General features: G+C 36.7%; 1 protein-coding gene across 2 annotated transcripts in view; it reads left to right on the forward strand.

Annotated features, from left to right (window-relative positions):
* Positions 1 to 14753, forward strand: part of IFT81 (intraflagellar transport 81) — a 42829-nt gene extending 28076 nt beyond the window's left edge. For both annotated transcript variants that reach the window (XM_062589817.1, XM_062589818.1), the window contains 8 exons: positions 1362 to 1511; positions 3236 to 3364; positions 4545 to 4634; positions 6045 to 6131; positions 7511 to 7582; positions 7668 to 7753; positions 12195 to 12240; positions 13180 to 14753. In XM_062589817.1, coding sequence (XP_062445801.1) covers positions 1362 to 1511; positions 3236 to 3364; positions 4545 to 4634; positions 6045 to 6131; positions 7511 to 7582; positions 7668 to 7753; positions 12195 to 12240; positions 13180 to 13362 — 843 coding nt within the window. In that variant the 3' untranslated portion in view covers positions 13363 to 14753. The remainder of the gene's footprint in view (positions 1 to 1361; positions 1512 to 3235; positions 3365 to 4544; positions 4635 to 6044; positions 6132 to 7510; positions 7583 to 7667; positions 7754 to 12194; positions 12241 to 13179) is intronic.
* Positions 14754 to 25184: the final 10431 nt, after the last annotated feature.

Genomic DNA, 25184 nt, shown 5'->3' on the forward strand with positions numbered 1-25184 from the left:
TCCTAGGTAATACGCACAATGTAAATGGTATTCCGAAGCCACACATAGTCCAATCTGCATAGAGCACATTGAGTAATTTGTGGGTTTGTTCTTTCACCAAAAACGTTTATAGCTTTTGGCTTTAAAAATAGTTCTGGAGCATAGCAAGAGAGAAGCAGCTTTGGCCTAGATATTGCACAGGATGGCAGATGAACAGGGTTGATTTCATTTTGGGCATTTTGCCCAGGACACTTTTTATAGAACATACAGTTACTCTGGGGGTTCTTAGGCTGTGGTCACATTGAATTTGGGGATTTATTCTTCAGAAGGGAGGGTCACATAATTTTATAAAAAGGAAAATTAATGCAGATTTCAAAATGTAGGTTCTTTCATGCTGGAGTTTTAAATTTGCGTCTGTCTTCGTGGGACTCCTGCTTTCTCCCTGAGGCTGCCTGTTTCAGGCTCATTCTGCACATGCTGATCCCCTCCTTGATAAGGAACATTCCAAAGCCTGTTCTTGCACTATTCACTCTAATAGCTTTTATTTGTTTTGTACCTCTGCATCTGAATACACTTCGTAGCTGTGACTGGCCATTGCCTCTCATCTCTCATGTCAAATATAAGAAGAAGAGCTAAACCTGTCTGACAGATAGAAAAAATTAAGACAAAGAAAAATATCAGTTGTGTGTTTCAACACCTGGTATTTCAGATGTCTTTCAAATTACACAGACACGGATTTCAGATGCAATTAGCAAAGGCTAGATTTTATGCAAAGTTTGTTTATGACAGTTCTGCACTTCTGCACAAGGACTCTACTTTTATTTTCCTGTTAAAAAATTAGCCACTAATGTCATTCAGGTCTGCAGGAAGCACTGAAAGAGAACAATAACCTTTAACTATTGAGAGCAAGCATTTAAAAAACAATAATCTTTTCAGATGTTCTCTTCTCCTAATTTTTCTTATCATGCTTCTTGGTCTGCAGAGCTCTTGGGGGCTGACACTGCTGATCTCCTGTTCTGCTGCAAGTGCAAATTACTGTTAAAATAACTTTTATTATCCATGATTCTCAGAACATTTTACAAACATTAATTACATTTCCAATTGTCAAATGGGGGTGAGTGAGTAGAATTGAATCATCTCCCTATTACAAATGGGTGAGCTGAGACACAGAGCCGGTGTTTTTGATCTCAAACAGTGAGCAAATGCAGAATTGAAAATAAATAGACTCCAGGAATCCTGAATTCCCGTCCTCTGTTCTAAACACTTGATCTTCTGTATGTAGTCCAAATAGGATAATTACACTGTTTATAGCAACGGTCTGTGGTAAGGCCATTTTTTGCCTTAAGTTAAATGACAGATATTTCTATTCTTTCTCGTTTCAGTTCAAACACTATGTTAATAAGCTCCGGAGCAAAAACACGTATTATAAAAAAAAGCGACTAGAAATAGCAGAAATTACAGCTGAGTATGGTATCCTCCAGAGGACTGAAGAACTGCTAAAACAGCGCCATGAGGCTATTCAGCAGCAGCTGGTAATACAAGCATGTACCACTCCGGCAGGTCATCACTCCTGCTCCCCTGATAACTAGCTATGTAATGAGGTGGATGCTCTTTTGCTATTTGCTAATGTAGTTCATCCTCAGCTCTCCTGTTCTCCTTTGTAAAAGGCTTACTAGAGTAAAAAAATACATATTTTTGTCTATAGATTATGCCAAGCTACTGTTTTTTTCTGTGCAGCAATTGTTTCTGTCATACATGTTCTCCTATTTCTTTTTAGACTGAAGGTTGTGACCCTACTTTCTGAAGTCAATGGCAAATCTTCACTGACCTCAGTTAGAGCAAGATTGGATTTTTAAATTAATTTCTGGTATCCATATATAAAGGGCTTTTAAAATTACGTTATTAACAGTAACCAGGATTCAAATTACTGCTGCAAAAAGATATAGGAATAGTACTTAAAAAAAAAGGAGAGAGAGGAGGAGGAAAAAAAATTCTTACCCCAGAACATTTAGAAGAAAGGGTGTTTCATGGTAAGTGAAGGAAAAGACAGACATATTACTCCAAAATTTAAAACCAGAGGAAGGTTCTTTCTAACCTGGAACAGTAGGAAAAAGATTTCTGCTATGCACACCTGTAAGCATTCAGGGAATATACCTGTATTCTAAATGCAAAGAGATTCCCTTTTTAGTCTACAGCAATCTACTGCTACAGTATTTTATTCTAGTATCTGAATCTTTGTTATCAAAATATTTCTGTTATTATATCAGTGTTATATGCCTGCATTTTAAACATCAAAATTCTTGTTTGGTTAAAAAATGAAATTAAAGTGTGAGAATACATAGGATAGACTTTGGAAAGGACTCTCATATAGTTGCAAGAGATGATGTTATATGATTTCAGTAGGTCTAATTAAAAATATAATCTGAACTGCTGCCTGGATGCCAAGAAGCATCTAAGCAGTAAAGAATCAGGGCTTTTCCTCCTAATTGTTACTCAGCTAAAGGGAATCTGGATGTGTGTGAACATGTGTTTTCACTTAAGAAATTGTTATTTACAGTAGGATAACCGATATATACTAGTCATCCTACAATAAAATCACAGCAGAGGCAAAACCCTAGAAGTTTCTCCCTAATGGTCCTGTCATAACAGCAGTAGCTATTAGGAGACAAAACATTTTCTTAAACATATGCTCGTAAAGGTTTTTTGAGGATGATGGACATGGAGTTCATAAATACATCTCTCTTCGAATATTTTCCTTTTCAGCAAATTGTGGATGCTTAAGTCAACACTCAGCTTTCAGTTTACGGAAATACCCTTTTTGCATTCTGAATGAGCAAGCATTGCTAAACTGCACATTTATAATTAAATGTAAAGTTTTGCTAAAATTTGGCAAGATGGAATTAGTATCACTATAATGAATATAGAATTTTTTAGTTTAGCTTGACAGTCGTTTATAAAAAAATTAGACATTACATCTTCAGATTGAGCCCACTTTATTAGGTGGAAACTTTCTGTTAATTTCATTGGGCATCAGATGACCAAATCATGATATTACAGAGGGCTGTTCATATCCTATGATAGAAGAGCTAGATAAGGATTTTGTTGTTGGGGTGGCTAGATTATGCATGATTTTTAAAATAAATTGATTACAGTACTTACCTTTTCAGCTTTCTTACAATACTTCAGCTATATGAGAGAATTTGCCATAATACTGGAGTAATAAACTCACATTTCACTTTTTTTTTAATATCTGTAGCAAGCTATTGAAGACAAGAAAGGTATTTCTGGATATAGCTACACCCAGGAGGAGTTGGAAAGAGTATCTGCAGTAAAAAGTGAAATGGATGAAATGAAAGGCCGAACACTAGATAACATGTCTGAAATGGTGATCTTTTTCATAATTATTTTATTTCTGCAGTTTGAATGTTCAGTTCTTCAGAATATATAGCCAAGTTTATATTCTTGGTCGGGATTTTCATTTTGGTTTATGTATGTTTGAATGTTTGTTTGTTTGCATAAGTGTATATATACATACATATGTATACACACATGCATACATATATATGTGTGTGTATGTATGTGTATAAAAATAAAATAGTATCACTCTGCTAAGGTAATCTGGAAAAAGCTTACCAAAATGTATATTTCTTTTAAAGTATGAAGAAATATTTTATAATAATAAAAAAAAATTCTATTTCCTCCTCCTTCAGAACTTTCAGGGATATCAGTCTTGCTGTCTTGTTGTCTTTGGTTTTGACTTTTTTGTGATTTAGTAGGTGGTTTCTTGTTTCTTCTTGCACAAAAATTGAAAGAGAGGGATGTTTTAAATCTTTAGTACATTTTTGTAAAATACTGGAGTTAAAAAGCATACTTAATACAACTAAAGAACTGAAGCAAACAGCTCTTCTTTTTCTCTGTACCTAATTTTCAATTGTCCTTAGGTCTATGGTGTTTCAATTTAATTTATCACGTAGCCATAGAAGCAAGACAGAGATTGAATTTCTAACATCATAAAAGAACAAACGAAAGAAAAAACAAGTAACATTCTTTGAAAGTCATTAGGGCACTTTTAAAATAAAGTGCTGTAACTAAAACATATGATTCTCAGAAAGTTGGAGAGAATTTTGATGTTCAATATAAATACTTTAAAGTGTCTGTATTAGTTTTTAGCATTTTAAAATATTATTTAACCTGTACAGGTTTTTTTCTTATGGCTCTCTTCCTTTCTATCAGCCCACCTCTATTCAACTCTTCAATAACTCACTAAGCTGCTCAGGTGTCTAGCACATAGGCTGTCTGCTGCACTTCGCTGTGAAGTTCTCAGTTCAAACTATGGGAGCAGTATTTGCCTATTTTGTGATAATGACGCCACTGCAGTATGGGCTCTTTCCCTTTATTAATTAGCCCTGCACTTCTTTTTATATCATATATAGTCCCATGTTCTTTTGTAATATCTCTTTTTTCTCCATACTTTGGCTTTCTTCTCTTTTCTTTTAACATTTCTAATAATATAAATGTGCTGCTATTATCATATTATTAATGTCTATAATTTGTCCCCCTAACAGGTAAAAAAACTGAATACTATGGTGGCGGATAAGAAGACCAGCCTAGCTCCCGTTATCAAAGAACTGAGACAGCTGCGTCAGAAGTGCCAGGTTTGTAGGAACACTTTAGGAATACTTTGAACAAAGCTTCTTAATGAAATAGGTATGCAGTAGGACAGACTTTGGGAAATACTCCTGTTTTCCTCTGCAAATTTGTCCATGCAGGGAAGGGTTATAATTAAGAGGAGGAGATGATTGTATGTGTAGAAACCATATGTCTCTCTCTATATATATATGCTTTGCCATGGATGTATTTGAAAGGGAGGATATGTGCAATTTAGAAGTTGAGTTGAGACCATACAGAAATTCAGGTCAGAAAGTGATTAGCTGAAGTTAGATGACACTTGTCAAACCCCTAAATGCTTCAAATACTGCAAATCCTGTCTCATCAACTTTATTTAATTGCACACCTTGTTTTTTTGCTTTTTTGTTTTGTTTTGTTTTAAACACGGAATAGGGTTATTTTGATGTATTAACTCTTCTTTTCATTCTGGGTAAGTGAAGTCAAAGTCACAAATAAGTGTAACTTAAATGCTTCTGCTGTTGTACACGGACATAATCAACTCAGAAGGAGAGATGGAAATAACAGGTCAAATGTGATTTGCAGTAGGCAACATGCAGGAGACTGGAATTATTAAAAGGTGACAGGGCAGGCACAAAATCAGGCTGAATATTTTGTCGTTCACTATAAGTTTTTAAAAGCTGCTGTACTAGAAGAAAATTGAAAAAATCATAGTTCAAAAATGTAGCAAAGTTAGGTTCCAAATGACTGATAGATGCTGGGTTGTTTGTTTCTCAGCACTAACCATCTCAGCTAAAGTTCTCCTTTTAAAGTGCATCACAAATAATATCCAAATAGTTGAACACAGTGATCTACCTCCTTTATCAGTCTGTAGGAATGACAGATTTATTCATCTGCTTTCAAAATTTTATATAGAGCTGAAAAAAATCATTCAAGCCCTCAGCTGCTGTAAGTTGGCTCATCCTCATAGTAGTAAATGGAGCTATCCATTTATCTCTAAACCACATTTCCGTAAAACTTATTTTTAATGGTTCAATTTAAAGTGCCAGCAAATGAAATCCAGCTAAGCTGTTTGTTGTGTACAACTAGAAAGCTTGCTTTTCATAAGTGGCAAGTATAATAATCCTTTCTTAATCTCTAATTTTATAATTACCTTTCCTTTCTTCTTGGAAACACTACTCTGTGGATGTGACTATAAAGAGGATATTTGCATGTTATGCTGTGGTGTATACAGCTGATCCTCTAGTATGCAAGCAGAGGCTAGTGGCTTCCTCATGTGTAATAATAGCCGTGTGCCTGCTTGGTTTATGTAAGTGCCTGTGAGTGTGCCAGTAGCTGAGGTTGATGTGTGAGACTGACAAGAACACAGTCTGCCTGGATGTCACATGTCAGTCAATTGAAGATTTCATTTACATATCCCTTTGCCCTTTTCACATAAGGAATTAACTCAAGAATGTGATGAAAAAAAAGTCCAGTACGACAGTTGTGCAGCAGGGTTAGAGAGCAATCGCTCTACACTGGAACAGGTAAGATGGTGACTTGGTCATGTATATTAATAAATGCTGTACAACAAGTTATTCATTATGGTATAGTCTTTTTCCTGCCTTCCCTCAGGATATGGAAAGTCCAAATTCACTTCAGGACGAAGTGAGTCCGTGGTGATCTATAACTATGCAAATCAATGTGCTTGAAGCTGCTCTACACTAGCTATAGTCCCATACATCTTATGTTTTAATAGCAACAAGTGAACACAATGGTACATACAGTGCATCCTGTTCAGTCCAACTTTGTTTAGTGAGAATATTGCAGAAGATGATACGTCTGACAGAAATCCTGCTGACCTGTATAGCATCTGTTAGGATATGATTTGACAATAAAATGTTAAGGACAAACTTATCAAGGCAAATCTTCATATGCATTTAGCAGATTCATTAAATTAGCAACTCCAGTTTAACCAAGTTAATACACTGAAATGGTCAAAATATTTTGACTGGACTTGATTTTCAAGGACTTGGACACCTAAGCAATATATTTCAAAATAAGAAAGGTATACATTTGAAGTGCAGGTGGATATACAGCTATTTTTTCTCTGCACTGAAAGTTCTTTGTATGGCTTAACCCGTGTGAGATAAAAGAATCCACAGATAAAGCTAGTATTAAGTAGACCTACCATAAGAACTATTTTGCAATAGCTACTCAAGGCTTTTTCCTTACTAGACAAACCTTAGTCATTTTCTAACACATCATGACAAGCAAGTCCACTGAGTAAGCTGCACTTGACTGCCAGCAACTACAGAATTCAGATTTTTAGCTGCTGGTCTGAAAGCTACGTGGTGACACAGCTTTGGAGTTGACAGCTTTTGTGTGACCTGGAGTATTTGAATTCTGTTTGGATTATCAGTTTTCTTGGTATGGACCATTTAGAGCTGGGCAACCTGAAGGGGAACACTTCACTCTCTCCATACTCCCCAACATAGTTACAGATTGCTAATTAACGTAGTATTAACATGACTGCAGCATCTAACACACATTTCACAGATGTGTTCCAGGAAATGTTTATTCACAATTGTATTTTAGCACTTTAAGATATGCCTAGAAATGAGAGTCTTGGCAGCATTTGTGAAGTGTCTGTTAGAAGTTAAAGTCATATTAGTAGATGCCTGTTAACAATCAGTTAGCATCTCTAACTGTAGCTGAAACTGCATTTTTTTTAAAAAAAATGCCCTTTCATTTATTACTTTAAAGAGACTACTGTAAAACCCAAATTGTGTGGACATTTAAGAAATGATCAATTCAGAATTACGCCTCTTTCTGTTATGGATCTGGTGGTTTATGTAGTAGCACAGGGCATCTACTGTACCTCTTCAGTTATGATGTCCATTAAAATATTATTGTTGTACTGCAGGAGGTGAAAGGACTTCTTGAGGAGTGCATTCAGGAAGAAAGCAACTACCATTATATTAACTGTATGAAGAGGGTAAGACCAGAAGAGAGACCAAATTGTTCTTAGTGAAATGAAATTATAATAGATATTTTTAAAACATTTGTGTATTTCTTTATAGAATATAGAAGTACAGTTGCAGCGTGCTAAAGAAGAAATGAAAACATATGTTTCCTCAGATCCACAGGAGAGACGAAAAGCAATTCGGTAAATATATTAGTGTGTTTCGTTTGTGTTAACTCAAAGGATTTTCATAAACTGAGACTGAGTTAAGAATTCTCTCACTGGCGTTTGAACTGAAGGAGTTCACCTGATAAATTTAGAAACACTATAATAATCTAAAAATAAGCATCTTGAATCCCAGTATGTACTGCTGTAAATCTAAGAGTTCTCTCAGACATACCAAAAGATTTTCCCTTCCTGCTGGAGATTATGGGCCCTAGATAGTGGCTGTTAACTTGCAGCCCCTGTTGGCACAGACTCAGAGAAGCCGTGCTTCTGCTAGGTCCTACAGGAGGTGTAGCTCTACCAGACACAGTGACTGAGCCAGCTTTCCCCGAGACTCCTGCATGCAGCAGTAGGAGGTCTACCACCTCTCAAAGAGAGCAACCATATGCTACCCCCAGATTTGGGGCTTCTTTTTTCTTTTTTTTTTCTTTCTTTCTTTCTTTCTTTTTTTTTTTTTTTTTTTTTTAATCTTCCGCTGTTCTTTTAGGTATAATAGCTATCACCATTGCTGGTACAGGGATGGAGGACTGCATATACTTATCCTAAATGGATTTTGCTTTTCCTTTCTTGCTGGAGATAGAATGAATACTGTTCTGCACCATCACGCTCAATTTAATAGACTCCAATGTAAGGTGAATTGCTCCAGCCTGTGAGTTTTTCAGGACTCCTTATCTTTACATGGTAGGAAGGGAAGCCTAAAAGGTTATCAGTTGAGCTGATAAACATTTTATGTAGTTTTCCATTTCAAATAATACAATTCTGCCAAAGATTGAAATATTTTCTGAGAAGAACATATTTTGGTTTAATTTTCTTTGCAAAAAATTTTAACCATTATCATGTTATATAGACTTTTACAAGTCAGTATTAAATATTAAATATTTTAATAAAAGTATCCTGATTAAAATGGTATTTATATTCAACCTTTTAATTCAATATAAAAGTTAAAACATAATTCAGGCAATAAAATCAACAAAATGGTTCATTCCTGCCAAAATTAAACATCAGAAGAATCCAAAATCATATATTTTGTAACTTGCATTTAGTAAAAGTGTCAAAATACCTTTTTTATTCTTAGTCATAATTACTTTTTTAAAAATATAAGAATTCTCCATGAAATAACATCGTGATTTCCAGCTGCTTTTATCTTTGACTAAAAAATATCTTAAATCCTAGCTCTCAATAAAATGAACAAGTTAAAATTACTGTCAGTAGTTTTACAATTTCATCTGTAGCTTTCACCCTATGTTATTTGGCAGACATGAAAATAGTTATCCAAACATCAGTTTTAAAATAAAAGTTTGCTGGATTGGATAGAATATGGGTTTTAGTAAAAACTAGTTTTATTTTAAATGAATGAAATGAATGAAAAACACTCAGATGTTTTGAAAATAGGATTGGGCATCTCTAAAAATATAGTCTCTACAGTACCAAGGAATCTCTGCAGAGTACACCATTTTTAAATCAGTGCCGAGAGGGCATGAGCTTTGCCTTGTACTTCTCCATCTCACTACAGTCTGCATCAATGAGCACTCCTACAGTTTGCTTTATTGCTCGGACCATAAAAAGCCATAGCAATACAGGTCTTGGATGTGAAGCCTCTTAGATTTCTGTATTTGTATTTCAGAGACATGACAGATTGTTGCTTGAGATTTTTATAATCTGTCATGTCAGAGCTGTGGTTCATGTACAGTCTTCTATACAAGTTGCCAAAATGCTTCACAAAATTGTCCCATTCATAAAACTCAACTTAAAAAACATGATTGAATGGCAAAGCAAAGACAGAACTGCTCCATTAGATAAATAGTAAGCATTCTACATTTCATTTTAAAACTTCAAACCATCTAGCTGCTGAAGTAATGTCAGAAAAAGTGAACTAGTATTTGTCCATCACTTCTCAGAGGAGATGGAAGAATAAATTTGTTTCCCAGAGTATCTGTCCTCTTCGACTCTCTACCTTTGGGAATAATTTCTGGGCCTTTCTGTTGCAGTCGTGGCAACTAGAGAACAGTACGTTGGTAGTAAACATAGTCAAATGTCATTCAGTATCACCTGAGGTGGTTTCTTCACTCACTGTGGGGTGAAAAAGACTACTAGGATTGACCACTTTTGGGTGGAGAATAAGAAGCTTCTTACTCCGTCTCACAAAATAACAGAAGGCTGAAGGCTATAGACGATTTATCTAATAAAAATGGGTAAAACAGCAAAATTAAGCAGAAGGATAAAAGGAAAAGAGAAGAGCCTTTGAGAAAAATCTTAGTGATGATGTGAATATTCATTAGTATGAAAGGCAGCACAGCACAGCCAAGCAGCTGAGAGGAAATGCAGGTCACACAGCAGGCACTGTCCTTTTATGGCCTTGCAGGGAAGGGGAGGGTTGTGTTTATACACAGATGCTAAGCAAAAATTTCTCCAACTCAAGTACTTCTGAAGTGAACATCCATAATGTGAATATACACACAGACAAGCCATCAAAGGCAAATGCTGGGATTAAAGTGCGAGTCCAGCTATGTAATTCCAGGTATGGTGAGGAGATGTCATTGGAGCATTACCGCTTTCTCCATCGTCCCAGCCTCACTTGCTGACTGTGAGCACCGGCGGCAGGGAGATGAACCCTCTCTCTGTGCCTATGCACCTTTTGGCCTATAAGATGCTGCAGAACAGTCACATTTAAACGAATTACAACAAAGTTCAATATCCAAAGCTTTACACAAAACGAGGAAATAAAATGTATTTCTGCATATCCTTTTAGAATGTGTATGTATTTTTCAGCAGGCAATGGAATGTAAACGTAACAAAAATGAGCCATAAATAGAACAGCACTTTCCTAATAACGTATTGAACAAAAAATGTCTTAATTCCAACCATCTTTATTGAACATAAACTCTCTGTTCCGTGCAGTCATTTCTTAGGAATGGGAAAAGTTAATTTTGCTCTCTGAAAACAGAAAGTTTTTTTTTTAATTATTAAGTTGCATTCTTTCCAGTCGTCATTATAAATAGTAAAGAAAAACTTACCAAGAAAGACATCTAATTTTCTGATGATTATTTTGAAAACTGTACTCAAAAAAAAAAAAAAAAAGAAAAAGGACTTTCTTGAGGCCAAATGTGTGTGAACATACAGTGTGTCAGTGGGAAATCAGAAGATGCAGTGTGGCTTTCCACCTCTCTGATTTGGTGAGGATTGCTAGGGATCAGCTGTGCCTGCACCACACTTGCAGCAGCCTCAAGACTGCTCTGCTTGTACTGACTAGAATCACCCAAGATTGACAGATCATTAAATGACCCAGCTGCATTCCTTGCACATCCATTCTGGGGAGAGTATGGCAGGCAGGACCAGGTGGCATAGGGCCCAAGTGCTCCGGTTCAAAGGCTGGAGTACCCAGCCGAAATGGGAGAAGTAACAGAAACATGGTGCTCCAGTTGTCTTTCTACACTGCTGTTCATTATATGCTGACAAACCTTCACACTCTAGCATCATGAAGGCTGATACTTCTTTATGGAAATTTGGATTTCTCTATGCAAAGTTCTTCTGTCTGGAGCAATTTGGAAAGTTCTTTCAATGAGCTGGCCTATTTTACTTTTCACTGGTAATCAAACTCTCAACATCTAAGTTTACCTGTTACACATGGAATGTAATACTTGATTTCATAAAGGAGAAGCAGTGAAGATTTTTTTTGTTATTGTCACATTTCAAAAAAATTAAAAATAAGTGTAGAAATATGTGTCAGTTGCGCTGTTACGGTTTGCATACTACACTGTAGGTTTCATGTACTGAGTTTGGATGTGTCAGAAAGTAATCCCTGCACTGTTGCAGACAAAAGTGTACAGCCAAGATTTTTAATATTGAATGTCAACAGTTATGCTTCTAAGTCTATATTTAGTCACCTAAACGTGAAGCCAGGTTTTTGAAAGTGCTGAATGCACAGTGGTTCCATTGCAGTAACTGGATTTGTCAAAGCTGGGGTGAAATACTACTCCCTTTCGTTCATGTATTTTCCCACTCATTCTACTGCTACCTTCACAAACATTAAGTGCTGTGGACTTGTATACTCTGACATTTGTACAAATATAGGGTACTGGATAACTTCAGAATATCATCAGCATAAGTGCGCTATTAAAAAGAGATCATATATGTCTTGTTATCATCTTCAGGCTGGAAGCAGCAGTAATTATACTTACTTCAAGAATGTAAGAGATTTTATCCAGTAACGTTTTTGCTAACTGCATAACTGAGGGAATCAAGGATATCTGATCCCTGATTGTTGTCCAGTGACAAAAAAGTTTCTCCATGCATCTTCTTCTGACTGTCTCATTTATGAACCTCCCAATACTTTGATAATTTTCCAGGCTTATATCACTATTACGTCCTATTATTTAGAAACACTTAAAATCATAATAAAAATGTTATTTATTTCTTTTAGAGAACAGTATACACGAATGATCCTTGAACAGGAAAACCTTGGGAAGGTAAGAATGAGGTTTTTACTTTGTAAAAGCATGGTACAGTTCATGTATTTGTGGGGCTTATTACAGAATGCTGTGGTCAGTCTTTTATAAAAAGCATATTACAGTCCACAAAGAAAATTCCATTACTGCTGGCATTGGTAACTAATACCCTGAAAAGAGATCATGCTAGCTCTTCAGGGCTTGATTTCCTACAGAGTATAGCATGAGCTGCTTGTAAAAGATAGTCAAACAGCTTAACATGGCAGCACATTCCCTGTAAACCATTTGGATAAGAAACTGAAACATGGATATAACAAACGGTGCCAGCTCAAATTTTAAGTTGTATATAAAGCAACCTGCTGAAGACAATAAATTTTCAACCTGTCAGCCTTATCATCGTTATTAAAGGCCAGAGAATCGTCAGTGTAGCAGTGTTCAACAAAAGCAGTTGTCCATTTTTAATCTTGCATGAATCTCGAATCAGCATGGAGGAGGTTAGCCTTACTAATTCACACTAAACACCTTTTATTAATTTTCTTTTTTATGATTTAGTCTATGAATGATTTTTACACATTTGGGCTACCACTATTAATGATTAATAGTGAGTTACATCATAAAACATTAATTTCATGTATATAATGTGATGATGTGTATCAATTGTAGGCTGCAACTTGACACTGTAAGAGCTCTGTGTGACAACTCATATTTTTAGCATAACTTCCCAAATAGATTAAACTATTATTTAGAGTGCTTTAAAACATTGAAATAATTGTCAATCCACACAAAGCACATATCTAAGACCACAGATGCTATTGCATTTATCATTTGCAAGGTGTATTACTAGTTTAAACCAAAGGTAATAATATTTCAGTGGGAAATAAAAATCTTGGTCATTGTTAGCTGCCTATGTAAGCAACTTTTGTATCTTTTTTTTTTTTTTTTTTTTTGTATTTGTAACAGAAATTACGGGAGAAGCAAAAAGTTGTACGGGAGAGTCATGGGCCAAATATGAAGCAAGTTAAAATGTGGCAGGACTTTGAGCAGTTAATGGAATGTAAGAGCGAATGTTTTCTAAAACAACAAAATCAAACAGCCATTGGTCAAGTCATTCAGGAAGGAGGTAAAGATAGGCTTGTATTATGAATTCTTCCTTCTTTATACGAACATAAAGCAGGAAAACAGTGTGTTGGTTTCTTAAAGGTAATCTCATACTAAGTATCATTGCTTCTTCATTTCTGCATAAATTTGTTGTAAATTATTTGATTTTAGTGTATAAACTAAGAGTGAAACTAACCACTATATGAAGCTTTTCATCTGTTGTTTAAGTGACAACATAACATGGTTAGGAAGATCTGTTATGAGATCTGCACTAGGGTGAACCTTGTCATAAATCTTGGCTTTATGAGGCTGGGAATGGCATGCATCTGCAGCAAGATCAAAGGAAAAGAAATCCTTTTCCAGGGTCACAGAAAACTTACGTAATTGCCCGGCTCCTTATTCTGAATCACTAAGGTTACATTTTTGCAGCGCCTGGGACTGGATATTGTATAGTTGTGGACCTCCTGGCTTGGCAGTCTCCTTCCCTATTGTCTTTATTCACCTAGTGTGACTGGCAAGAATGGAGCCATTTTTGCGCGGAGCTGTACAGACCTTGCCTGCACACTCCTAGTCATACTTTCCTTGCACGGTTGAATTAAGCTGATTGTGCTTGCAGGAGACACTTCACGGCTGCAGCGTCAGGAATAGGATCTGAGAACAATTACTTGGATTCTGAGCTTTTTCCATTATCTTTTGTTGTTTTTAACAAATGTGTTTTTCTTACACGTACACTTTTTTCTAATTTCTCTTAGTTACCCATGTGAAAGTGTAAACTGAAGTTTTTCTCTAGTGAGGATATTTTGTGCTATTTAATCTGTGCAGTGGGATTCCAAAGCGATTACGGTTGCCCAAAGAAGCTCATCTCAGGGACCGAGGGTCACTGATGGCTGCAGATACGGCCCAGTGGTTCTTGCATGCGTTCAGATATGCAGAACAGACAGATATGCAAGCCTTCTTTGTGCTCTGAATTTGACCTGTGAGCCACAAGCAACTTTCACTTTGCCCTAAAAATTGCATCATGAGACCTAAAGCTGACCCAGGATAAGAGGAATGCAGATGAGGCTTGAAACTCTCTCTCTCACGCTTCATCATTTCTGATGAGCACCTCTTAGCCACAGTCAAAGACCAGAAGCAGAGAGATAAGGCTGGGAGACCAAAATTCTTGCTGTTCTTCTTTAGTCTCTTGGCTAAATAAATTGCTAAATAGGTTTTTTTCTGCTTTTCTTCCTAAAGTAGACTGGACTTAGTCACTGATAGTTCTTTCAGATGTAATTTGAACATAAAGATTATTTAGTTTTCTTTGATACCTGAGATCTTTTGCTGTTTTCTTTATCAAGAGAGAGTATGGGAGTTATGTAGTTCCTTGTTTGTCTTTGCATTAAATATATTTGTTAACAGAACTAAAATAAAATCTGATGTATGGTACCTTTTGACTATATGATATTCTTTTTTTGCATTTCTGATTTAAAAGAAGTAATAAAAGGTAAACTGTTAGTGGCAAGCACTTTGCTAGGCCATTAGAGAAAGACTTTTGAAAAACTCAGGGTCATTTAATGGAATTTCTCTCAAATGCTCCCCAAAGTGAGCATGCCTAAGGAGTGGGTCTCGGATCCACAAATTCCCAGGGCATCCTCATGTAAGCCTTCCCACACTGCCGAACAGCTGAAGATAGTCTTCCTCGACAGCTGCACACTAATCTTCCCCAGGACAAGGAGAAGCAGCGAATTTTCCCCTACGCAGATTTTCCGTAAGTGTGGCGGGAAGGTGGTTGTGTAGGGCACAGGCAGGGCTGGTTGGAGCGGGAAGTGCGATGCATTGCCACCACCCGCTGCTTCCCTGGTTTGATTACTGTGCACGGCAGGAGGAGAATGGGCTTTAATAATGCAGGGGAGGGGACCACATCAATCTGAAAGGGACAAGCTCAGGAAAATGGCATATGCAGACTATATAATGTGGGGAAAGCTATCTCCACAAATACTTAGGACTTCTCTCCCTGCTAGCCCAGTACTTACCATTATTATCAAACTATTTATCTCCGTTGCACTGTAGTGCCTATTGAGCTGAAAAGGTTTATGGGAGTTACATACTTGGACTTTTGAAGGAGGATTTTACTGAATACTTGTCAACAACAGTAAAATAACAAACATTGCCATCTAGATATGCTGAGGGGGAGCATGGGATGAGCACCAGAAATGGGCAGTTAGGTTACTTAGGTGTCAGTGCTTAAAGAACACATGTGGTCCAAAGCAACCAGAGGGGGCAGGAAGAAGAGTAGGATTTATACACTTCAAGCCAAAACTTTCAGCAAAACTCTAAAAATCCTATTGACTAGAGCGTACATGCAAAATTTATTACATGGATTAGCCTGCTATCCAGGAAAAAGCAATGCTTTTGAAATTCATGGTAATGATGTAGAGTAAGATTGAATATAATCATTTTCTGTTTTCCTGTTGAGTTACCGTAAAAATAGTTGGTCTTTCTTCCTTGCAAAAACAATTTATTGCTAGTTACTCAAAGATGACGTGATTGTTGTTCTGATCTTAGTACTCACCAAGAAAGGGCACACGGATTATACAGTACAGCAGCATCAAAATGACTTTCTGCAATGAAGCAGAAAATCCTAACAACTGTTACGAAAATTGGAAAAACTCAAAAGCTATTTTTAGCTTTTATGTAAGTGGACATTTAATAATACAACTTCAATGGATTCTGTTCACTGGCTTTTCCACCCAGTTACTGATTTGATGGGAGCATTCAAAAATCTTTTACTCCACTTGGTAGTTTTCTATACCTAACTCGCAACCAAATTACTTGTCTTTTCTTCCCCCCCCCCCCCCGCTTTGCTTTTTTTAGTAGTCTAGACTGTTGATTAGTAAGATTAAACATGTGATGTGGAAAGTGTCTACCTGTGGAAAATACCTTCTGAAGGTTCAGAAAAGTAAAAAACATGCATAGTTAAATTTGGGGCCCCAGCACTTAACCAATTTTCTTCCAGCTGGAACACTGATCCTAGTGGTCACTCATGAGCAACAGCTTGCTTTGTTTCAAAAGGCTGCTCCTTATCTTTACCCAGAATTGGATGAGGAAATACTCCAGCTATAAAAACTACTGTAGTCTTCCCAGCTCTGTGTTACTTAGTCATGTTGACTTCAGCTGTCCCTCTTAGAGCTACAAGAAAGTTCCATATGGATCGAGGAGATGAAATCAGCTATTGGCATCAGAAATGGGCATGAGAAAATAGTACATCTATCTTGTTATATGACCAGTCATTTTATCATTTGGCTATCAAATTACATCATTTCTAGTAGCAGTACCATTTTACTCTCATTTAAACTAAAATAAATAAATATTCTTAGATTTTCTCAGGTAACCCAAATCTGTAAATGCTTACGTGTATATCTTTACTCGCATGCATATTATTATTGATGAAGTCATATGCATATAGTCACCCATAAGCATAAACGTTTGGTCCTGCTATTTTATGATGTTTCAGTACAGTCTGATTTCCAGAGCTTTCTTAGTAAGATATTTCTGTTGCTATGCTGCTGATCATTATTATAAAACATAATACAGTAAAAGTATTCAGCAATAGTTCAGTGCCTGAAAAATGTCCTTACAGTGAAGATGTCCTGAGTAATGAGATTGGATAGCACCCAACAAGCAATATAAAAATTGCTCTCTACATGACTGGCTGGTTCAAGGGCTGGAAATGGAGTACAGAGCTTTCCCTCCTTACATCACTATTTCATGTCTGACCCAGCTCAGCGGTGACTGAAAGTTCACTGCTAACTACCTGATGGCTGTCCTCAGCTGATGATCTATGCAGAACGATTTGGCAGTATCAGCCCGGTTCCAAAATCACCACTCCACTGGCAGTATTTGGCAGCTTCCACACGAAAGCAGACCTATGACTGAAAAGACCATGGGGGCTGAGCGCTGTCACCCAAAAGGTGTCACCTTGGGAAGAAGGTTATGACACATTGACACAGTGGGGTACGGGGAACTTACTCCTGCATCTCTGCTGCACGTGAAGAGAGCGCTGGTGCCTGCAGATCCGGTTTCACTCATCAGCCCTGTATCTGCTCAGATTCAAGTGAAAACATAACGAACTCACTCCCCGCGCGTGTCCGGTGTTACCATTTGCAGCAGTAGGCTTGCTGCTGAAGAAAGGCGGTTAACTCTCCAGGTGCCTTTTTCTCTGTTGCAGTCTGTAATGGAGACAGAGAACGTTTTCATGGCCATGGCCGTGTTCCAGGGAGGAAGTGTTACGTGAATCTACATTTTATCGTGTGGTACCACCTGACTGGGCAACACGCAATCGATCTGTTGTTTTTTAACGATCAGAATTTGACCTACTCTCAGCTTGTTTAAAGGGTTCTTTAAATTCTCAACAAGAATTTAAAATGGGTTCTCTAAATTCACAATGTCTCTATTTCTATAGTACTAGTGCTGCAGTAGCAGTCTTCAGCCTCCCAAGGCAATCCATTTCCATCCAAGGTCACTGGGTGAGAAGGGTATTTCTCACAACTGCATTACACTGATTTTGGTGATCCCAGTTTCCAGAGGAAAATGCTGAAAGCCACTGGGCCACGGCGATACCACGCTCAGTGAGAAGCACTGGTGTTCGAGGAGGGAGAACAAACTTCTTCCAAATAACGAGCAGGAACTGTGAGACAAATCAAGCAGTCCTCACTCTGACAAAACCCGCACTGACTTCAGCGGGAGTTTTGCCAAACTGAGGTCTGCTGGATTTATCTCTGTATTATTTCTCCTGACAGAACAGCAGCAATTAAAGGCATAGGATCAGATTTATAACAAACATTTTTAAAAAAAGCAATATAAGTACACGCATCTAAAATAACAACTTTCATTCAACACAAATTGACGTCCATTAGAAATATTTATAGCAAAAATTAAATATTTTGTAAGTTCTTCTCAGCATGAACAATCAAAATACACAAGTAGTTAGCAGTATAGCTTTATTTTTATTAGACATCTATGAGAGGCTGTCTTGCACAAATACAGCGCTGCAGTATTTATAGTGTTTATCTTTAAATTAAGACTGTATGCACTGCCTTGTATTTAATGGCATTGTAATTATTGTTGTAATTATTATTAAAAAGTATATTTTTATCTTTTTTTGTATTTCCATTACTCATGGTTTTGAAAAAAAGTACGGTTTTGCACATTAGGATAAACAGAACCCGTGTCTGCTAAATGGCCAGGAATTAGGGTCCTTTTCCTGCAGGCGGACCCACACATGCCAATGTCTATATACTGTTTCAGTTAAGTCTGTCAGTACAGAATAACATTTAATTTTCAAGCTTCTAAAGTTTATTGCAACTGCTCATGTTTTAAAAATGCTCACTTATACAATAAGTACTTTATTAGGTCTGTTTTTTAAATAGGATAAAGCCAAATCCTGCACAATTTGCTAATACCAGAAAGAAAATGCAATTGATAGGAGGATGGAAAATGCGATCCCGCCAATATTCAAAGATAAACTCCTTTCTCTCCCTACTTCCTTCCCTTTAATGCAACAGAAAATATATCTGGCAGCTAGGAAGCAAAAAATGACAAAAAGCATAAAGCATCATATACAATCTAATCACAATGTAAAGGAAATAATTAAGGAATTAATCTCGTAATTTCTTCTTTATAGATTATACAACTGAATTATAGTGAAAAAAACCAAAATTCTGGATTAAGACTTTATGCGATTTAAAAAATGTACTTGCTTTTAATGCAATTAATTTTTTTACTGGATTATTGGTTTTAAACAGCAGTTGAAACTTTCTAAGGTTATAAAATGTGAAAAACGCAGCAATTTACTTGGTTTACACTATTGCAGTATTTTCTGGCAAGTAAAATAGTTTTTAGACATTTCTTTGCAGTTAAACATAGAAATGTCAGAGCCATAAATGAAGAATTATCAAAACCAAAAAGGGGTGATTAACTTGAGATTGTAAGGATTGAAAATCACATGGAAATGATGCATATTCCTTATCAACCACAATTTAAATGATGCATTTCTCCAACAGTGTTCTGTGAACATAAAAAATAGAATTTTTCAAACTATTTATAAAACATTATATCAACCTTCCTTACCCCATGCTTTAAAGCTTGACATGTTTTTATAGCATATTAAAAAGAAAACAGAGCTGTATCAGAACACTCAAAGTCACCCACAGACAACCTGTTCCACTAATATTTTACATTCATATTGCATCTTTTGTCCTGAAGGATTTCTCTACTTCGTTTCCACTTTATGCAGGCTGATCAGACCGTTCAGGTATCAGCATGAGTAAGCCAAGAGACTGTTAGAGATCTAGTTCATGTTCAGTGGACAGTAATGAAAATTGGGCATTTATTATTTCATGGGCAATGACAGACAGTCCTCTCAAAATTAAATCTCCTTAGGAAAGTATCTCCTACAACTAGTAACTATAAAACAACCTGAATTCTTCTGACATAGAAGTGGAGTGTGGCATACTTCATCACGGGTTGTTAACTGTTGTGCATACTATTCCTTTTATATTTTTTTATTTACCACCCCATATTTTAACCATTTCTATGTGAAATACATCGTTTTAAAATCTATATGCACTAAGGGTTCTTTTCTGCTTGTTGATTTAATTGAATGAGCTATAGATTGATAATAAAAAATAACAAGAGGGGAAGAGAGAGCTCTTATACTGGAAAAAGCACTATAAATATTTTCCCAGGATCATTAACACAACCTTGTAACACTTCACCCCGTGCAGCGGAAAGAATTGTACAATGCTTTTATGAAATGTCTAAAAAGTGTTGACAATTCCATCTCAGATGAATGAATGTCATTTTTTACATATAAATAACACATCCTATAATTCTTAATTCTCTTATAAAAGTTATTTTCAACCTTTGAAGGGATCACTTGCTAGTGATTTGGCAACGTCAAACAGATGTTCGACTTTTATTCTGACACTTCTTGAAGAATTTGATTGAAACTATATATGTCTCGATAACATCCAACAAAGTGCCCCTCTTGTGTTTGTTTCAAGATATTTTTGGAAACAACAGAGGCGACCTTGGATGGAGCTGCTTTTCCAATTTAGGACTTCATTTGGTCTGAGAGAGTAATTATACTCTTCAAGCCTTTTGTATACTTGCAAACAAGACAGTTTTATTATTTCAACTATTGTAGAGCTGTTTTTCTGCAGTAGGTACCTTATTTGCAGTGCCAATTTGTTTAGGGCAAGAACATTATTTTAGGTAATCAACAATCCAGTTTCAAATGCACTTAGAAATAGTCCTCTAATTTATCACATTTCTCTTAAAAATATTGTGCAATCTAAATGAACAGTAGTCCTCTACACAGTATCTTTGCCTCTTTAAAACCAATTTAATAACTACGCATTAGCCTTTGTCTTTGCTTATAGACATCAAGAATCTGGTTTCAAGCCAGGGCTCGCACAGACTTGATGTAAAGTCTAAATGAGGAGAGTGGTAATGCTGGCGAATGCTCTCAGATGGGACTGCCACCTGTCCGGATCACAGCAGAAACATTGTTTGTCAAGCCTCAAGTTTAAAAGCCAAGGTTAGAGCCAGGTTCTCTGTTCATCCAGAGCGGGGTGATCGTTTTCTCCTGACCTCAGTTTGCCAGCTGTGCAGTTAGATCTGTAAATTTATATTACATCTAATCACTTAAGAAGTTTTAAACATTGTGCTCTCAGTTTTTATCTAATCAATAAATTTTAATTCATTTGAGTTAGTGTCCGTTATAGGCATACTGCAGTCTAACAAAATGGAATTAGTTTGTTGCAATGATAATGCAGTTTCACTGCTGTAAATAGAAACAGAAGCAACAGAGTTCTTGTCATTTCTTCTGTAGAATATTTACTCTCCTCAGTAACAATTTTGTCCTGTGTTATCTAATGATCAAATTACTAGAAATTATAATATTGAAACTAAATCTAGACATGCCAGTGGAATCTATTCAACATAAGTGGTATATGCAAATGCAGATGTAAATATATACCAGTCAGGAGTGTATACTTTAAATTAATTTGCTCATGCTTCATCGTCAATACATATTTTTATAACTCTGTTATATTTTCGCTATGACTGATGGCTCAAGTATTAATTCTAGAATATCCAGTTTCCTGATATTATGGCATTGTCATGTACAATAGCTGTGGATGGTGTAAGGGAATCAGCTGTTAATCGATCCTGTGAACCTGTATGTGTGTGAGCATGGCTACATTGCATACCTGCACAGATCAGGATAAAATAAACTATTGGTACAGCAACTTTCATCGTAGAAGCTCAAAATAATTTACAAACTTAGCAAAGTCTATTAGCAACACAGTCAAGTAAACAAATTACTGCTAACTTTATTATTTTCTAGATGAACAAACTGCGGTACAGAATAAAACAGAAGCAGAACTAGGAGTTAAGTCCTTGTGCCTGTGCTTCCCCCAGCCCTGGGATGCAGCCTCAGGGTGTGCCCAGGATCCAAAACCCCCCCCCGGGAAACCTCCGGAGCCCGGAGCCCGGTCCTCCTCCCTCACTATCCCCTAGGCATTCTCCTTTAGCATCCCTAACCCTCACCTTCGCCAGGTTGTGACCAAACACAAAGGAATGGTATAGCAAATATCGTCACAAAATTTACCGGTGCAGTACTCAGCGTCCTAGCTTTGAGTATCCTCGTCTGACCTCTGCCACTCCACAAGAAGTAATTTATAAATAAAACATCTGTACATTTGCAACATGAGAATTTGTTGAAATGTGTAAGTCAAAGGTCATGACAGGTTCAGACAAACAAATATGATGCAGGCAAACGTAAAGCCTTCTTAAAGGAGTTTTATATTAAACTGTAATGAATATATAAGGAATTAAAAGGATAAAAAACATCATAACTACCTTAATTGAGTCAATGGAGTCAACAAAACAAAATGTAGGATTTTCTTTTACCTTGAGACCTTTTTATAATCCCAGAGAGATAAATATCTAGAGAAGCAGTCCTAAGCAGAAAGAGGTATGAGTGTGCATGTGTGTGAATGCATGTGAACAAAAATTAGGCCTCTTAGTTATAAGGCAGTCGACAGTGTTCTGGGGCAGCTTTTTATGTGCATGACTGTCCTGTGTACATTTGCAGTCTTTTACAAATGCCTGCTTTGTACTGTACCTAAAACATATTAGTTATATAACCTAGAGCAGAAGCAACAGCAAAGTTTTATTTTTTCTTAAACATCTACAGGAACTGAAGAGATTTTGAGTATTATTCAATGCTGCCTTTAAAAATGTAAAGAGGGTACGAATGAGAAAGCAGAAAGAGAAGAAAACTGGCTGGCTTAAAATACGGTAAAAGGCTACATTTTGTGCTTCTGGTTTATTATCTGGGCCAACTGTGGTCAAAGCTGCTATTTCTGCTTGCCTGGTGTACTCCCTCCCTTTATTGGTTAGAATTGAACCCTCTCAGATACAAAAATACCAGATTTATCACTGCAATACTAAATTTTGCTTTTATATGTGAGAACAAATCCAGAGTAACCCTAGTTAATGAATAAGCCAGTCAATGGTGATACTTCTTATTTAGTCTGATAAATTTGGCCTTAAACAAAAATCGAAGTTTTCCCCCTGACAGGGGAACAAAAACACATTTTCCTGATGAAAAACTTCAATGTCAGCAAAACAAAACAGATAAATTTTCATATTATTTTTTTGACAAAAGTTCCAAAAAAATCTGGTTTTCAACAACAATAAAAAATTCAATGCAAGAGTAGAATTTCCCAAGGCAATCTTACCCTTGCTGGAACAATCATTCTTTAGTCAAAAAAAAGAAAAAGAAAAAGAAAAAAAAAAAGAAAAAGAAAAAGAAAGACAGAAAAGGAAAAAGAAAAAACAAGCCAACTACAATAGCTTTGATGGAAATGTTCCCCTTTCCTACCAGGCATACAGCTTGTTACTGTGTGGTGCCATTCGAATCAGATAAACACTCCACTGCAGGCTCAGTAAACCTTATGGTATTATATTCTCCACCAAATGGCATGGATGCTGGAATTTCATCGTAAGGGAATTTTTCTCTGATACAGCTGCATCAGAGCCAAGTTTACCTGCAAATACATGGCACTCATACAATTTATCTTTGTGTGAAATAATTCATATGAGTACATCCAGTTTTTAGAAAAGGGCATTCAACAAATAGAGGGAGTTGCAGCACTGCTGCTTTACTGATACATAAATATTGAATACCTAAACACAACATTAGTTAATTAAGTTCGGGGTGATTATTGGCCAGAAATAAAGTACACTGTAAGTATGGATTAAGTCTGCCCTCTTATTGCACATGCTATGATTGCTTCCTGACTACACTGAGGATGTGGTTTTCCAGGAAAATCAATCCAGCAATGTGCATCTGCACAGCCAGAGAAGATTAGATGGAGCTTCTTAATGTACATGGTGCTTTGTAGAGTGCATGGAACTTAAGATAAAAATTGTTCAGAAACAAAATCCCTCCAGTAAAATTGTAGTGACTGCCTCAAAATTAAGCTTTCAAGGATATGTTCTTACATTCTGATCATGAAATTCTTCTTTTAACTGAAAGTGTGACTTGGAATATACTAATACATTCAGTAGAATCTATCTGTAGAAGGCACAGACAGTAAAACAAAATTTACCAAATGTTCTTTCTGTTTCAAAAGAGAAAACACCCCCCCTCCATAGACTTAAGCCAATAGTAGTCCCAACCAAGCAGTCCAAAGCAGAACCATCAGAAAACACATTCTGTTTCACAGCCATTACTGCACTGACAATAAAAAATGTGGTCCCTGCATCCACGTTTCTCCAGCTGCAACCACCCTGTGTTTCATCAGCAAACTGCTTGTGTGAATATGTGTTTAGAGTGTTGGAGAATTGATCCACTTGAAACCCTTTTTTTAAGTGTAGTTTTCAGCCCTGCGCATGGGCACACACATGACTCCGCCTGCACAAGGATGGGAGAGACATCAGGGTGTAAAAGAATGGCTGGGGGGAAGAGGATGGGGAGAGGGTTTGTGTAAGCTGGTACTGCCACCAAAACAATGCCTTCACAACCACAGCCTGATTTTTTTCTTCTCTTTACCTGCTGATATCACAAGCCATACCTACCCTAGCTGAACTTCAAAAGTATGCAGCAATCTTGTGACAAGGCTCTCTAAAGCTAATGCAAAAGCATTGGTATATTGTGTCAATACATCAAATACATCAAATCTAATCTCTATGAGATACTGTGAGCTTAAGCTGCCTTCTCTGTCACAGAAAACGTTTTGTAGAACTGCACCTATGTCTGCAATTTTTTGTCCTCAATGTGCCTGACTGATTAGCTCAAGAGAGTCTGAAGACAAATTAGAAAACTTATAGCTGTTTTATTAAAAAGCTCATGAGCAAAGGTGAAATCTTCCCTTCATCAGAACTTTTTCCCCTAATGGGATATTGAGTGATCACAGAATTAAAGAACAAGACAGAAACACTTTTTTATTTAACAAAGGCTTACCAGGTGATCAGTGTTGGAGGTCAGGAAATTAATACTCATAATTTCTGATTAGCCTTGTCAGAGGTGTCATATGTTCCTCTCCATCGTGTGATTCTCAAGAAAGGAAACAGAAGAATACAGAATAATATTATTAGTTCCAAAATTCCAAAGCTCACCTGGGCTTTTCATCTTCCAGGGAATGCTTTTCTCGCCACAAGCTCATTGCCCTCCCCTCACAGAACATATGAATCTATTAAACTAGAACATAATGTTCTGGGAATCTGTTTTGCTAACGATTTACATGATGGTATAAATTGGCCTAAATCGCTTTCCTCGTGTGATGTCTTGGACTGATCCCTTCCAGTTTCGTGAA

The sequence above is a fragment of the Rhea pennata genome, chromosome 17 (assembly GCF_028389875.1).
Source record: "Rhea pennata isolate bPtePen1 chromosome 17, bPtePen1.pri, whole genome shotgun sequence".
NCBI lineage: Eukaryota > Metazoa > Chordata > Aves > Rheiformes > Rheidae > Rhea > Rhea pennata.